The following is a 14,977-nucleotide window of genomic DNA, read 5'->3' on the forward strand; positions in this document are numbered from 1 at the left end:
CCCAAGGCAGTTACAATGACGAAAGAAAAATACAAATAACATACAGCCTTTGGGGGGCTGGTTTGAATCTGTGTCTGAGGCTTTTACGTAACCAAGTGTTAAAATACTCTATTAGCTAGGCACGCTTCTTCATGCAACTTCTTGGGGGACGGGAACAGCTGCATCTTAATAGGAAATGTTTCATTAACCACGACAAAGCCTGGGTTTAAAAGTTTCAAAGCCCTGGAAACACTTTTATTAAAATCGCTATAAATCTGACATGAAAACAAGAGATCAAAAGTTCTCCCTGTGCAGCTTCAGATATAAACGAACTCACCAATAACAGTGTTTGCACGCTGATGTGGCCACATCTGGACCAGGGGCTTTCAGAAAACATCTCCAGAGAGCAAACATATTTTTCTAAGTGGATTAAAAACCCTCGAGTCTAAGGATTTAAGACGACATTGAGTGGGGCACTGAAACCCCCTTTCTCAGCAGTGGGGGGAGACGTACAACAGCCAGAAAAAACCTTACAATAATCATTTTTATTTATTTTTGTGTTTATATTTGTAAACAACGCTCACCGTCACCTTATAACATTTGTTGCAGACTAACATTTTCTCGGCGTACCTTTTGCTCATTTGATAGGCTGTTAAGCTTTGTCATTTCTCGCCGGTGAGAGGATAACGGAATGAGCCTCCAGCGATTACACTTCCTTACCTCTGCAGGAAGCAGAACGAGACTGGTCCCTCCCTTTCTTTAGCACTTTGTATGGCAGGTGGGTGATGTCACAAAGGCTAAACTCCCAGAATCCCCTATCAACAAAGTGAGACTGCAGAGAAGGACACGTGTATATGAGCCCAGGGTTTAACATCAAGAATCCCGAAGGAGAAGACTGACAGCAGTTTGATGATTTTCGGTCATTTACCTAAATCACTTTTAATAGATGAATCCAGAAAATAAACTGATTTTTAGAAAGAGAATTGTGAACAAAGAACCATGAGGTCAGAGAAACATCCACCTAAAGGCCTTTTATAATCACACATCCAGAGATGATAATATTGGATGATATTTTTCAAACGTTTACATGTGCCACATCCCATACTAAATAGATACTCATTTAATCTTCGCAATAATTCCAGGAGGTGGGTAATACTATTTTCCCCATTTTATAGATGAGGGAACTGAGACTTGGAGAGGTTCAGAAACTTGACCAAGTCCCACAGCTGGCAAGTGTTTACAGTCAGGATTCAAACCCAGAGCCACCTGACCCGGGAGCCTGTGCTCAGCCGCTACACGTGGCACGGCTCTGCCTCTCTAGCAGACTGGCTTGGATCTGCGGCCATCAGAGAGGCGCCTGAATACTCACAGGAAATGTGAGATGTATGGCCCATGATGGCATCTGGGTGACTCTCATGTGCATGTGAACCTCAGACATCTGCAGGTAGCAACGGATCTCTGTGGCATTGTGGAGGAGGGCCCCTCTCCCTGGCTGGATTACTGAGAAAGGGCATCTCAGTCCCAAGGGCCTCCCCAGGAAGTGAGCGTGCCTGGGACTTGCTTCAAAATAACCCGTGGAGTGGGGAGAAAGTTGGGCGGTCTGGATATAACAGGAGTTGATCATTGTTGAAATTGACTGATGGGTATACAAAGTTCATTATGCTATGTTTTCTACTTTTGTGCATGTTTGGAATTTTCCAAGATAAAAAGTTAGAAATAAGTAAAAGAAGGGCTAATCTCTTAAAAAGAACACGCCATTTTGACAGGAAATACTAAAGTTAGAAGAAGAGCTCCATTGAGTAAGTACCTACTCTGTGTGATGCTGGGCAGGGCACTCGATGGACCAACTGCTGTCCTTTAGTCCTTGTGACAACTCTGAGGTCAGAGCCGTTTCCAGCCTCAGCTTAAGATGAGCACACCGGAACTCAGACTATAGTTGAAATGACTTGCTGAGTGAGCGGCTAGGAATCGCACCCGGGTCAGCCAGATCCCGAGTCCCTGCACTTCCCACCAACATACGCTTTCTTCCCCCTCCTTGATGTGGAAGTGCCAGGCATTATGCTAGCCAGCCTGAGAAGATAGATATTAGTTTAAGATAAATGGCTAAAAAATAGGAGAAGATGACAATAATGAAGACGATATGCAGTGGAAGTGGAAACCAAGTAAGAGGTCCAAGGCTACATTTCTGAATGAAATGAGAAAAAGGTTTCCATAATCAACCCAGTTTGGAAATGCTCTACTGTGTGTCATAACCCTCACTTTGAGATCCCTAATGTCCAGGAAGCTTTTAAAGCCTCTGAATAGTGGACTCGTGTTTTTCCTATGCAGAATTCCATCTGGAGGCCACTCCTCCTGGCTCAGAGTACTCATGGTCAAGGTGGCCGATCTGCATCAGACTCCAGGTGGAGGGAGGGTCCAGCCCTGGCCAACCTGAGCAAGCATGCCCCCACGGCAGTGATGAGGAGGTTGGGGGCAGTGGCCGGGGCTCTGGGGAGAAGGCAGCTCCTGCCTCTGGGGTTGTGTGCGCTGGCAGAAGCTGGGAGACTCACTGAGAAGGAAGGCAACACAGAGGAATGTGAGGCCCAGGGAGGAGGATGCCTCTTGGTGACACAGTTTGAGGGCCTGGATTAGGTTATAGAGGATATCAGCTCTACCTCTGGACTTGGAATTCCGTGAACCAAAAACTGGTTGACTTAGGTTTCTGTAACTTGTAACCAAAGAAGAGTCCTGATTTAGAGCCCTATTTATCTTTGTTGAGTCCCGTTGCTCGAAGGTGAGTGGCCCCAGTAAACACCCCGTGGGGCCAGTGTTCTAAAGGCAGGGGCTCACCAGCTACCTGCACATCAGAACTACCCTGGGAGAGGGGAAAAAGGCAGATTCCCAGGCCCCACACTCGGAGATTCTAAGTGGCTAGACCTGTGGTAGGGCCCAGGAATCTGATTTTTTGGTAAATGCTCCAGGTAATTCTGAAACAGCTTGCCAGTGTGGGAAGCAGTGTTCTAAGGAACATGCTCTAAGGAACACTTCTACGGGGGTTGCACAGACTTTCTTGGTAGGTGCTTCCATTTCCGGTCACGTACTTTTACAAAATGCACATGGGTCAGAAGACCTTTTGAGGAGCTTAAAAGAATCCCTGGTGTTTTGAAGATACTCATGCAAGACTCAGCATGGGTTTATGAGCTCTGATAGCTCATTTCTCCAGATGCTATTTGGAGGATAAAGATCATCTTCCAGTCATACCTGGATTACACAAAAACAAGTGATTCTGGTAGGCCACTGAAGCCAAGAGAAATGACTGGGACCACAGCTTATATCACTAAAATGTGCTCAGTCACCTAATGTGCACATCAAGTCTTAGCTGGGTTTCAGGAGTTATGTATGCTTGATGGCGGGCTGTAAATGCTACATTTTGGAAAGCTGTTTGGCAACAGGGCCTTAAAGTTCATATTCTCTGATCCAGTAATTCTATTTCTAGGACTCTGACCTAGGAAAATAATCAGAGAAGTGTGCAAAAACCATATGCAGAGATGCTCATCACAGCCACGTCTCTAACAGCCAAAATGCTTCAGACAATATATGTGTCTTCAACTGGGGAATAGTTCAGTTACGTATACGGCCTATGCAAAGCATGTTGTCTATATCAAACTAAAAAGCTCTGCACAGCGAAGGAAATGATCAGTAAAATGAAAAAGCAACCTACGGAATGGGAGAAAATATTTGCAAACCACATATCTGATAAGGGCTTAATATCCAAAATGTATAAGGAACACATACAACTCAACAGCAAAAAAACACCTCATTTAAAAAATGGGAAAAAGACCTGAATAGACATTTTTCTCAAGAAGATATTCAAATGGCCAACAAGTTCATGAAAAGGTGCTCAACATCACTAATCATCAGGGAAATGCAAATCAAAGCCACAATGAGCTATCACCTCACACCTGTTAGAATGGCTATTATCAAAAAGAGAAGCAAAAACAAGCGCTGGTGAGGATGCAGAGAAAATGGAACCCTGTGCACTGCTGGTGGGAATGCACAACGAAAATGTGGTGTTTGTGCGTGGAATATTATTGGAATATTATTTAGCCATAAAAGAGAAGGAAATCTTGCCATTTGTGACAACATAGATGAACCCAGAGAACATTATACTAAGGGAAATAAGTCACACAAAGAAAGACAAATACTATATGATCTCACTTATATGTGGAATCTTAAAAAACTAAACTCATAGAAACAGAAAACAGATTGGTGGTTGCCAGGGGTCGGGGTGGGGAGTGGGAGAAATGGGTGAAAGTGGTCATAGGGTACAAACTTCCAGTTAGAAGAAAAGCAAGTCCTGGGGATATAGCGTACAGGTCGGGGACTACAGTTAACAGTACAGTACTGCGTATTCGGAAGTTGCTAAGATAGTAGATTTTTATTTATTTATTTATTATTACTATTTTTTTTTCTGAGGAAGGTTAGCCCTGAGCTAACATCTGCTGCCAGTTCTCCTCTTTTATGCTGAGGAAGGCTGGCCCTGAGCTAAAATCCATGCCCAACTTCCTCTATTTTATATGTGGGACACTTGCCACAGCATGGCTTGACAAGTGATGTGTAGGTCCACACCCGTGACCTGAACCAGCCAACCTTGGCCGCTGAAGCGGAACATGCGAACTTAACCGCTATGCCACTGGCCTGGCCCTAAGAGAGTACATTTTTAAAGTTTTCACCACATACACTAGAATTACAACTATCTGAGGTAACAGATGTGTTAATTAATCTTACTGTGGTAACCATTTTGCAATGTATACATACATAAAATCACTACAGGGGCCGGCCTGGTGGCACAGCGGTTAAGTGCACATGTTCCGCTTCGGCGGCCCGGGGTTCGCCAGTTCGGATCCCGGGTGCGGACATGGTACCGCTTGGCAAGCCATGTTGTGGCAGGCATTCCACATATAAAGTAGAGGAAGATGGGCAAGGATGTTAGCTCAGGGCCAGTCTTCCTCAGCAAAAAGAGGAGGATTGGCAGCAGATGTTAGCTCAGGGCTAATCTTCCTCAAAAAAATAAATAAATAAAAATTTTTAAAAAAATCTCTACATTGCATTTACACCTTAATTTACCTTAAATTTACACAATGTTATATGTCAATTACATCTCAACAAAGCTGGAAAAAAGCATATTGTCAAGGAATTTTCACCACACACTCACAAAACAACAGTTACTGAGAATCCTGATATACATACATACATACATATATAGAAACACACATATGTACATATACACATATATACACACATACTCTGGAAAATGTTGATATATATACCTATACTGTATGTACTATATAATGCCAATTCTTTGTTTAAAAATATAGATATATCTATATCCATATGTAAACCAATAGAAGGAAGTCCACCAAAATGTTAAAGTTATCTTTGAGCAATTTCTATTTCCTTCTTTAGAGTTCTATTTTCTAAATCATAAAAAGTTAAACAATTAAGATATATCTTTTAAAAATCATGCTTTCAGAGAATTGTTAATAAAATGGAAAACGCTTATAATATCAAGTGAAAATATAGATAAAAATATATATTCAATATGGTACCAATTAGTTTTTAAAAATCACATATATATACACACACACAATCCAGGAAGAGTCTAATAACTGTTAAGTCTGTATAGTGAGATTACAAGTATTTTTCTTCATCCCACTTGTATATCTTTTCCAAATTGTCTACAAGGAGAAAGTGTTAACATTTCAAACCAGAAAGAAAACCCAGCCACCTGCGTTTTAAACCACAGTGTCTATGAGGACCAGTTTCCCTGGAGCACCGCTGGCCCCTGCTTGGACCCCTTGACACTGGGGTGGTTTTGTGAGGTCAAGAGGAGTGACTGCATCTTCCGAGCCCCACGGCCCAGGATGAGCACCCACCTCCCAGAGGCGCCCCACTCACACAGGCCAGGCTAACAGTGACTATAGGGGAAAATAATCATCATAGCAAGCAAGCACTGAGCTCTTCCTATGCGCCCGGTGCTGCGCCAAGTGCTTCATGGGCATCACCTCCTTGAATCCTATGAGGCTGGTCTTCACTCAGCGAGGGGCAGTCTGTCTAATTCCAAAACCTATCCTCTGACCAACATCAAACTTTGGTAAGGAATGCGTCTTTTAGGAATATCTTTATGGTAAGTCTGTTTCTAGCCAGCACTGGTGGTCTAGTGGTTACGACTTGGCACGCCAACCACCACGTCCCAGGTTCATTTCCAGGTCAGGGAGCCACACCACCGTCTGTGGGTTGTCATACAGTGGTGGCTGCCTGTTGCTGTGATGTGGAAAGCTATGCCACTGGTATTTCAAATACCAGCAGAGTCATCGATGGTGGACAGGCTTCAGCAGAGTTTCCAGACTAAGACAGACTAGGAAGAAGGACCTGGCCACCCACTTCTGAAAAAATTGGCCACGAAAACCCTGCGAATAGCAGCAGAACATTGTCTGATACAGCACCAGAAGGGGAGAGGATGGTGCAAAAAGACCAGACAGGGTTCCACTCCGCCGTCCGCAGGGGCGCTAGGAGTTGGAATTGGCTCGAGGGCCCTAACACCAACAGGAGTCTGTCTCTCAGGAGGGCAGCTGCTATGCCCCAAACCTTCTTTCTGTTCCATTTACGTAAAAGAATGTTAAACTTTTACTTTGACCTATAATTATTGTTCCCAGAGGTCGCTTTTACAAATGACACATCCCACTGCTCTTCTTGTTTCACTTCTACCTACCTTCTCTTCCGATGGGTAAAAGCCAATTGCTCTCATGACAAAAGGAAGCTCCGACAGGCAGATGTGTTCCGACACCTTTCTGGTCTCCATTGTATCGATACCTTGACTACGAAGCTGGGAATAGTAAAAATAGTCTTCCAGCTCCTACGTGGAAATAAATGGAAACACAACACACATTTTGGCTTAAGTCTGAAGCATCCTTTAAGACTTCAAGGATATTTTCTAGAAAGTACATTTTTGAGCTCAGTGGGGAAAAGAGCTTTGGAAAAAACCAAGAGGGTTAACCCCAGGCAAGTTTGTTTTACAAACTTCACGAGATATCACCAGGAAGTGTTTAACTCTGAGGACAATTACCCGGTAGAATTTTCCTTCCCTGCCACCAGACACCAGACCATAGAACGGGGTCAAGTTTTCGCCCCCAAGAGAAACTGCCGCCTCCAGGGCACTGGAACAACAGAAACATCACTGTTAGAAGGCGCTTGTGTGCGAACACGCTCAGCGGGGAGTGTGCCTGGCACTGTGGACCTCTGAAGGGTGTTACCATGCAGACACAGTTAGGCTCTCTGTAAGCTTGTTAAGAAAATTCTCTCCAAATGAAGCTGAAAATGGAAATTTCAGTTTCAAGTGTGGAACCAGGTGGTACAGGGCACCCACCTTATTGATGGTGACATTCTCTCGCTGACGACGGGGCAGGTGCTTGGCAATCTGTCTGCAATCTTCGGGGAACGTGTCTCTCCTGGGGAGGGCGGGGGGTTCCTGTGCGCTGAAACCACAACCCTCCCCAGCAGAGTGGCTCCGCCGGTCATTTCAGATCCGCACATGACCGCAGCCAGAAGAAGGGGATATGGTGCAGGTGGCCTGCCCACACTAATTGCTTCCATAAAAACTCGGGAGGCCGCCAGGGACTCACGCCAGTTAGACAAAAATAATCCTCTGCTCTCTAACACCAGGTCAGATTTTCCAAAAATAGGCCCTGTAAATGGTAAGAAAACCTACTTTTTGTGTGAGACTGACTTTGCCTCATACAAAATGCTAATAATATGAAATCATTATAATAATCCACTAACCGGATCTGCTAATCAGGCCATTAGTCTCTTTGTGGGGTTATTAAAACACACTTCTGTGTAGACCACAGCAGGGAAGTGGTTAAGTATCCAGGATCTAGAGTCAAAGGGACACGTGTGTGAGTCCTGGCTCTGCCACTTGCAAGCGTATGATCGGGGCAAATAACTTAGCCTGCTTGGGCCTCAGTTTCCTCATCTGTAAAATGGAAATCATTACAGGGTCTGCCTCACAGGGTTGTTGTGAGAATGAAATAAGTGAATGCACAGAAAAGAACTGACACGAAGACCTTTATTCTTCTCCTGTGATGAACGTGTGTTGAGGTGTGGGGTTGAAGCAGAAAGACCCAGATGTGAGTCCCAGCCCCAGCACTTACTCCATTGCTTGGGCAGGTTATTTAACCCCTCGGAACTAGTTTCCAGATCTGTACAATGGGGATACCAATGGTCCCTCCTCACAGGATGGCTGTGAGGGAGAAATCAGACGACACATTGGAAGCACTTAGACAGGGCCTGGCACAGAGAAGGCTCAGTCCAAGGCAGTTAGGATTATTATTACCATTGAACTGTGCATTGATATGCACCTATACCTCTCTCTCTCTCTTTTTTTTTTTTTTTTGCTGAGGAAGATTCGCCCTCAGCTAACATCTGTGCCAACCTTCCTCTATTTTGTATGTGGGTCGCTATCACAGCATGGCTGACAAGTGGTGTAGGTCTGTGCCCAGGATCCAAACCCACAAACCCAGGCTGCCGAAGCAGAGCACATGGAACTTTAACCACTAGGCAACAGGGCTGGCCCCGCATCTATAACTCTCTTAAAAGAATCAGCCACAAAACTGTCCTTGGTCCTCTTACTCACAGCCTGTGGGAGCTGATGTATTCTCCAGGTAGGCCTGGGGTCCAGGTGGTCCTGAGGCCTATCTTCAGCAGGGCCCAGTCTTCACCCAGCTCTTGGCTCTGATATTAGCCATCAAGGCAGGTGTCCAGCTGAGAGGGCTCCCTCTCTGTGACATCCAGGCCAGGCCCAATGCTACCAGGCTCTGTGGGTAGTGAGGCCACTTTTAGCCATGTGGTTCTGGAGCAGGGCCAGGTAAAGGCCAGAAGTGACATGGAGGAGCCTGTCACCACCAGGAATGCCTGAGGGGACAGGCTCACAAGAGCCTCAGATTCTCTGGGAACAGCCCGCTGGTGATCAGGGCTATACTACGTCCCCTGGTTCCTGGCCACTCCTCAACTGACCGGAGAGAGTCAGACAGACAGCACTGGGGTTGTCCAAGCAGAGTGGGGACAAGCGACTCACTCGCTCTGTGGTGAGAGCTACAGTTTGCGAAATTTGGGGGCTGTCAGTGACCATGTTCCCGCTGATTGACAAAATCCAGCTCTGCAGAGAATGAAGCCAATAGCAGGGGCAAGCAGAGGGCGAATGCCGAGGGCGTGTAAGTGCACCACCCTGCTCTTCCTGCACTGTGGTTACTGAGATCCTGGCAACAGTCTCATAAATTCCCCTTTTTGCCTAAGTTGGGCTTCCAACACTTGCAACAAAAAAAGAGGTCACTGGGGCACAAAAGGGAAGTACATTTATTGAAAACCTACTATGTGCCTGGAGATACATACAGTATTTCTAGGAAATGAGCTAAAGCTGGAGAGGCACTGTAACTAGCACTAGAAAGTGCTCAGTGACTGCTCCCCAGGGGAAGAAGAGCAGGAGGAGTAATAGCAATGCTCGAAATCATTACCCTCAAACAACTCTGAACTCCATGATAATATTCCCATTTAGCAGATGGAGAAACTGAGAGAAGTTAAGGGACTTGCCTGAGGTCATCAGCAAGTAGGGAGGGAGGATGGGATTTGAATCTAGGTCTTTCTGCTCTTGTCTGAGTCAGGCAGCAGGATCAGGTGGGCAGGACAAGGAGAAAGAATGGGTGGCGTGCAAGCAAACATGGGGAGAAAGGAGCGTATGTGAGGAACGAGCTCCAGGGAAAAGAGGAAAGAAAACAGTCTCCCAGGGAAAAGGCCCACATGCTGCCAGGACGGGATCTGGGCCGAGAAGTGCACGGATTAAGGTCCTCGGAACACGCGAGGGTTTACTGTCTTTATTTCACCCTACAACTCGCCATCCGTAGATCTAGCAGCAAACTTTGTTTACTTGTTCAGGTTTTTACATTTCTTCCCATTAGTGAAGTGCTGAATATATTAAGACACCAGAAGCAGCAATGAAGTGCTAATTAGTTTATAATGATCCTTTGTCCCCACAACAGATTAAATTGAAATCTCGGAAGCCTGGACTCTGGCCAGGCAGAGGAAAGCTATTGGAAAGCCGGTACCTTTTTTCCCTTTTTTAATCTCTACCATTCTAGATCCCAAGATGATGGAGAAGAGGACAAAAATGAAAAAGGGAAGGCTGTGCTCTCCCTCCAGGGTGTCGCCTGCCCCACGGTTCCAGTTAACAGGCTAGGCGTCAAGGAATCGAGAGGCTCACTCTGAGGACACCACGGGCAAGTGCTTTTGGTGGGACAGCTCACCTCCATCTTCTAAATCCCCAAATTTCCAAGACCTGCTCTCTCAGGTGAAGGTCAGAGCCGCAAATGCAATCTGAAACCACCGCGGCTCCAAAGCGGGTCAACCTGGCTATTTTTGCTCACATTCAGGTTCCGAGGAGAAGCTTTCATGTCTGCCGTAAAAGGAAGGTGTGCACTCGGCAGATGGTAAGGGGTTTGCTTTCACTGGAGAAGGCAGTCAGGGACAGGAACCAGCGCTGCCCTGTGGCAGCTCTCTGAACTCGGGGAGATGACAGGATGCTAGTGCTTGCCCCCTCTTTTAGTAAGAAAGATCTTGAGCTCCTAAGTAAATGCCTTGATAAGGTAGAGAGAAGAAAGGAAATCATTAATTTACTGAGTCCTTAGCTCTGTGCTGGCTGCTTTACATATATTAATTGCCTGGTCCTTACAAAGATCCTCTAAAGGTCCCTATTGTTGCTCCCATTTCACAGACAAGGAATCTCAAGATCAGAGACGTTAAGAAATCTGCCCTAGGTCCCACAGCCAGCAGAGATTAGGCTCCAGATTCAAACCCATGTCTCTTTGATCCCAAAGTCTGCATACTCTCTGATGCTCGGTCATGGAATCATCCAGCCTCGTCCTAGGCAGAGAGCCTCCATTCGGGGCAGGGAGCGAGAAGGGTAAACTGAAAATACATACTTCAAATAACACTCCTACTGTTTCTGTAACACACATTTCAGAGCTTCGGGCCAGACCTTTCTAGGTGGTGTGGATTTGCAGAGGACAGAGCGAAAAGTATTTCAGGGAGCACGGGAACAGTGGAGTCACACTGCCTCAACTGCGAACACCATGGGTCCCTGAGACGGAACAGTAAGCTTCCCTCTGCATATTAATAAGAACGGATGTCACAGGAAGCATCCCGAAGGCAAGGCTTGAGTGGCGGTAATCTTTGTACCCACAGGCCCAGTACGGTGCCCAGCACATAGAAAGGGTTTCATACCTGTCTGCTGCTGCTGAGTAAAAAGAAGGGGTCTACACTTGACACCGTCCTCATGGGGCCAAGTTTCTCCCCGCATCATGTACCTTAAGTTGATTTCCCACTGTACCACCGATCGGTCCTGTCCTCCTGAAGTGAAGGCATAGCGGCCGTCACAGGAAAGGGCCATTCCAGCCACCCCGCTTGGGTGGCATATAATAGCAGATGTCTTATGTGGATTGCCATCAACTGGTAAGATCTGAAGTCCAACCTAGAAAGGAATATGTAATTGGATATTCAGACTCGGATAACCGGGCCCCAGGCTAGGCCTGGCACATTCACATGTTACCTCCGGATCTGTTTACTGGAAGGACCTGCATGTCTGGAACCATCTCAGCAGGTGAGAGCTGTATTTCATGCGGCTGGGGGTTCACACACACTGACGCCTGCAGCATGGTCCCTTAGGAGAGAGACACAGGGTCCAGCAGGGACACAGAAAGGAAGCTTTCTTCCTGTTTTCATAGCCAGATGTCCAGGGCTTTCCAGAATAATTCTGGCACTCTATGATTTTATGCTTTTCAGTATAGATTATTCATTAAATGTACAACTAAGTATAACGAATTTGTATGTCTTTATAAGATATTTCCACGTAAATAAATCAGAAAGAACAAATCCTTTGGGAGACCATATGTCCTCACTGAGGGTACAGAAAATATGGTAACTCTGCTTGGAAATGCCTCCTGAGTCATTCTCACTCATTCATGGCAATTTTCAGTCTCATTGTTGACCAGGATGGAAGTAGCTGGGCTTGGCTATGAAACCAAGCATCCCTGAGTCTTATAAGGCTTGGGACTGACTGCTGCTCACATCAGAGTCACCTTACGAGGCAGAAAGCAAAGGCTAATACCTTGTCTCTATTAATAAACACGAGGTAGCGTTTCTGCAGATCCATAGTGGTTTTCACTGGGAGGACCTGTGTCTGCTCAATGGGAGAACCGTAAACTGGCCCAAGAAGTGTCTTTCTGTAGGAGAAAAAAAGGAACATTTCTTTAATTCCACAAATCGGAACGCAGGTTTTATGACTAGCACCTTTCATGATACCCTATACATTTTAAATCCTGAGCTTCCTGTCTTGTCACTCAGCTGAGCCCGTCCGTAAGAACCTCTCTCTCAACCGCTGCTAACAGCTGCCGTAAATAAGGGGAAACAGCTCCAAGCAGCAAATGCTCCAGGGAAACTCTGTGAAGAATGCTTTTTGCAGTCGAGGCTCTGTCTTTCCTCCTTGACAGCTGAGTGAAGGGAACACGATGCCTTGAGAATGTGTACACGAACAAGGGATGAGAAAAACGGTGCAAGGAAATGACACGGATTGGCAGGATGCAAGAAAACACCCCCTTCCCCAGGGGAAGGCCAAGAGATTAGAAAGAGATGCTGTCCGTCGTTCCAACATCTGACATACAGGTCTAGGGGCAACATACAGATTTCCAAAAAACTATCTTTGAATCAAATTGTAATGAATTCCATCCCACAATGGTCAAACTTTTTTAATTCAGACTCTGTTACGTTAATGAGGAGTCTGACCTGAGATGAGGGACCCGACATTACCTTAAGCCCAGAGCTGGATTTTCCCTGAAGCTAGAAAAACTTGAACTTCAAGACCCCTCACTCGCACAGGCACCTTCGGAGGCTCTGGAAGGGGTCCTAACCATTTTTTATTCTTAATTATACATCTTTTTTTCCCTAAGAGGGCCTACAAAATCAAATACACTTCACACCCCACAAAACCTGGATCTGCCCCTGTGTAAGGCCAGTAGCTATTTCATCTTATTACATTATAAGCCCCTCATTGTTTAGATGTGTTTTCTCCCTGTGTACCCCTGCACCCAGCCCAGGTCTGGTGGGGACAGTAGATACTCCATGTATGTGTGCTGAGTACACGGACAGCAAATCCATTAAACAGCCTTTCTTGAGCAAACTCCCTGTGCCAGGCTCTGCGTTAGGTGCTTGGGTCACAGACACAAGTGAGATTTGGTTGCTGGCCCTGAGCTCACAGCCTAGTAGGGACAACAGACATAGGAACCCTAGGAGGGGAGAGGTGTGATACAGAGACTGCACTGAGGAAGGAATGATGAGCTCTCAGGAGACATCCGAGCTGAGCCTGGAATGGTGAATCGGAAAAGTAGAGAACATAGAGGAAACGGAAAGAACAGACAGCGGAAACAAGATGTACACACAAGGGACGTGGAATATTGTTTGAAAATTGCAGAAACAGAAAATGTAAGGGAGAAGGAGTGGAAGGTGGAGGGAGGTGAAACTGAGGAAGTGAGCAGGGGCAAGTTCTGAAGGCACTTATCACCAGGCTGCAGGATCCTGTAGGAGGGTATCAGGCTGGGATGATCCATGATCGGGTTTATATGCACGGAGAATTAGGTGAAATGTTAAAAATACTAAAATGACCAACTGGTAGATAAAGCACCAGCTAGTTATGTCTCCCTTATCTAATCATTCAAGTAGAAATGTTTAAGGACCTTCCCCAAATATCACTGAGTAGATAAAGGCAGAGTAGAGCACAGTTAAGAGCACAGACTCTGGTCTGAATCCCAGCTCTGACCCTGAAAAGTTAGGGGCAAGTTGTGGAGAAATTAGAACCTTCATACACTGCTGGTGGCAATGTAAAATGGTGGGGTTGTTTGGGAAAACAGTCTGGCAGTTCCTCAAATGGTTAAACAGCTACCCCATGACCCAGCAGCAATTCCACTCCTAGGTCTATAACCAAGACAAACGAAACATGTCTCCATAGAAACCTATATGTGAATGTTCATAATAGCAAAAACGTAGAGACGACCAAATATCCAACAACTGATGAATGGATAAACAAAATGGGGTGTATCTATACAATGGAATATGATTCAGCCATAAAAAGGAATGACACCTGCTACAAACTGGAGGTACCCTGAAAACATTATACATAAGTGAAAGAAGTCAGACACAAAAAGTCACTTATTATATGATTCCATTTCTGTGAAACGTCCAGACAGGCAAATCCATGGAGACAGAGAGTAGACCGGTATTTGGCAGGGGCAGGGGCACGACGTTGGGGAGGGAGGGAATGGGGAGTGACTGCTAATGGGTACGGGATTTCTTTTTGGAGTGATGAAAATGTTCTTGGATTATGTAGTGGTGATGGCTGCACAATTTTATGAACATTGTAAAAATCATTGAAAAAGGGCAAATTTTATGGTATGGGAATTATATCTTAAATTATAAATAAGCAAAAAGAAAAGGTCAAGTTATTCAACCTCTCTGTGCCTCAGTTTCCTCACTGGGGAAACAGGGGTAATGACAGCACTTCCCCCAGAAGACTGTGGTGAGCGTTAACACGTTAATATGTAGAAAGTGCTTAGAATAGTTCCCAGCACATGGTAGGACGGATATAACTGTTACCTAGTATTGTTAAAATATCTAACAAGTTCATAAAATTAATACCTCTTTCTTCTGACTAAAAAAGTATTACATATTCATTGTGAAAAATTTCAAACATTTTGACATACATAAAATAGAAATCTTTCCCATAACTCGACATTGCCACACCCTTCATCCCAAGATAATCATGGGGAATAGTCGGTGTATATGATTCAAGAATTTCTTTTATATATATTCTAATCTACATAATTATAATTTTACATGAAAATATGTAAGCTATATAAATAAA

At 45.2% G+C, this 14,977-nt stretch overlaps 1 protein-coding gene across 1 annotated transcript in view; it reads right to left on the bottom strand.

The window, feature by feature from the left end:
* The window catches only part of CFAP251 (cilia and flagella associated protein 251), a 61,096-nt gene that overhangs the window by 13,295 nt on the left and 32,824 nt on the right, over positions 1-14,977 (bottom strand). Inside the window, exons 17-20 of the mRNA XM_046638704.1 lie at positions 12,173-12,287; positions 11,373-11,536; positions 7,085-7,175; positions 6,731-6,874 (exon numbers count right to left, since the gene is read on the bottom strand). Coding sequence (XP_046494660.1) covers positions 6,731-6,874; positions 7,085-7,175; positions 11,373-11,536; positions 12,173-12,287 — 514 coding nt within the window. The remainder of the gene's footprint in view (positions 1-6,730; positions 6,875-7,084; positions 7,176-11,372; positions 11,537-12,172; positions 12,288-14,977) is intronic.

This window comes from Equus quagga, chromosome 15 (genome assembly GCF_021613505.1).
Source record: "Equus quagga isolate Etosha38 chromosome 15, UCLA_HA_Equagga_1.0, whole genome shotgun sequence".
NCBI classification, from domain to species: domain Eukaryota; kingdom Metazoa; phylum Chordata; class Mammalia; order Perissodactyla; family Equidae; genus Equus; species Equus quagga.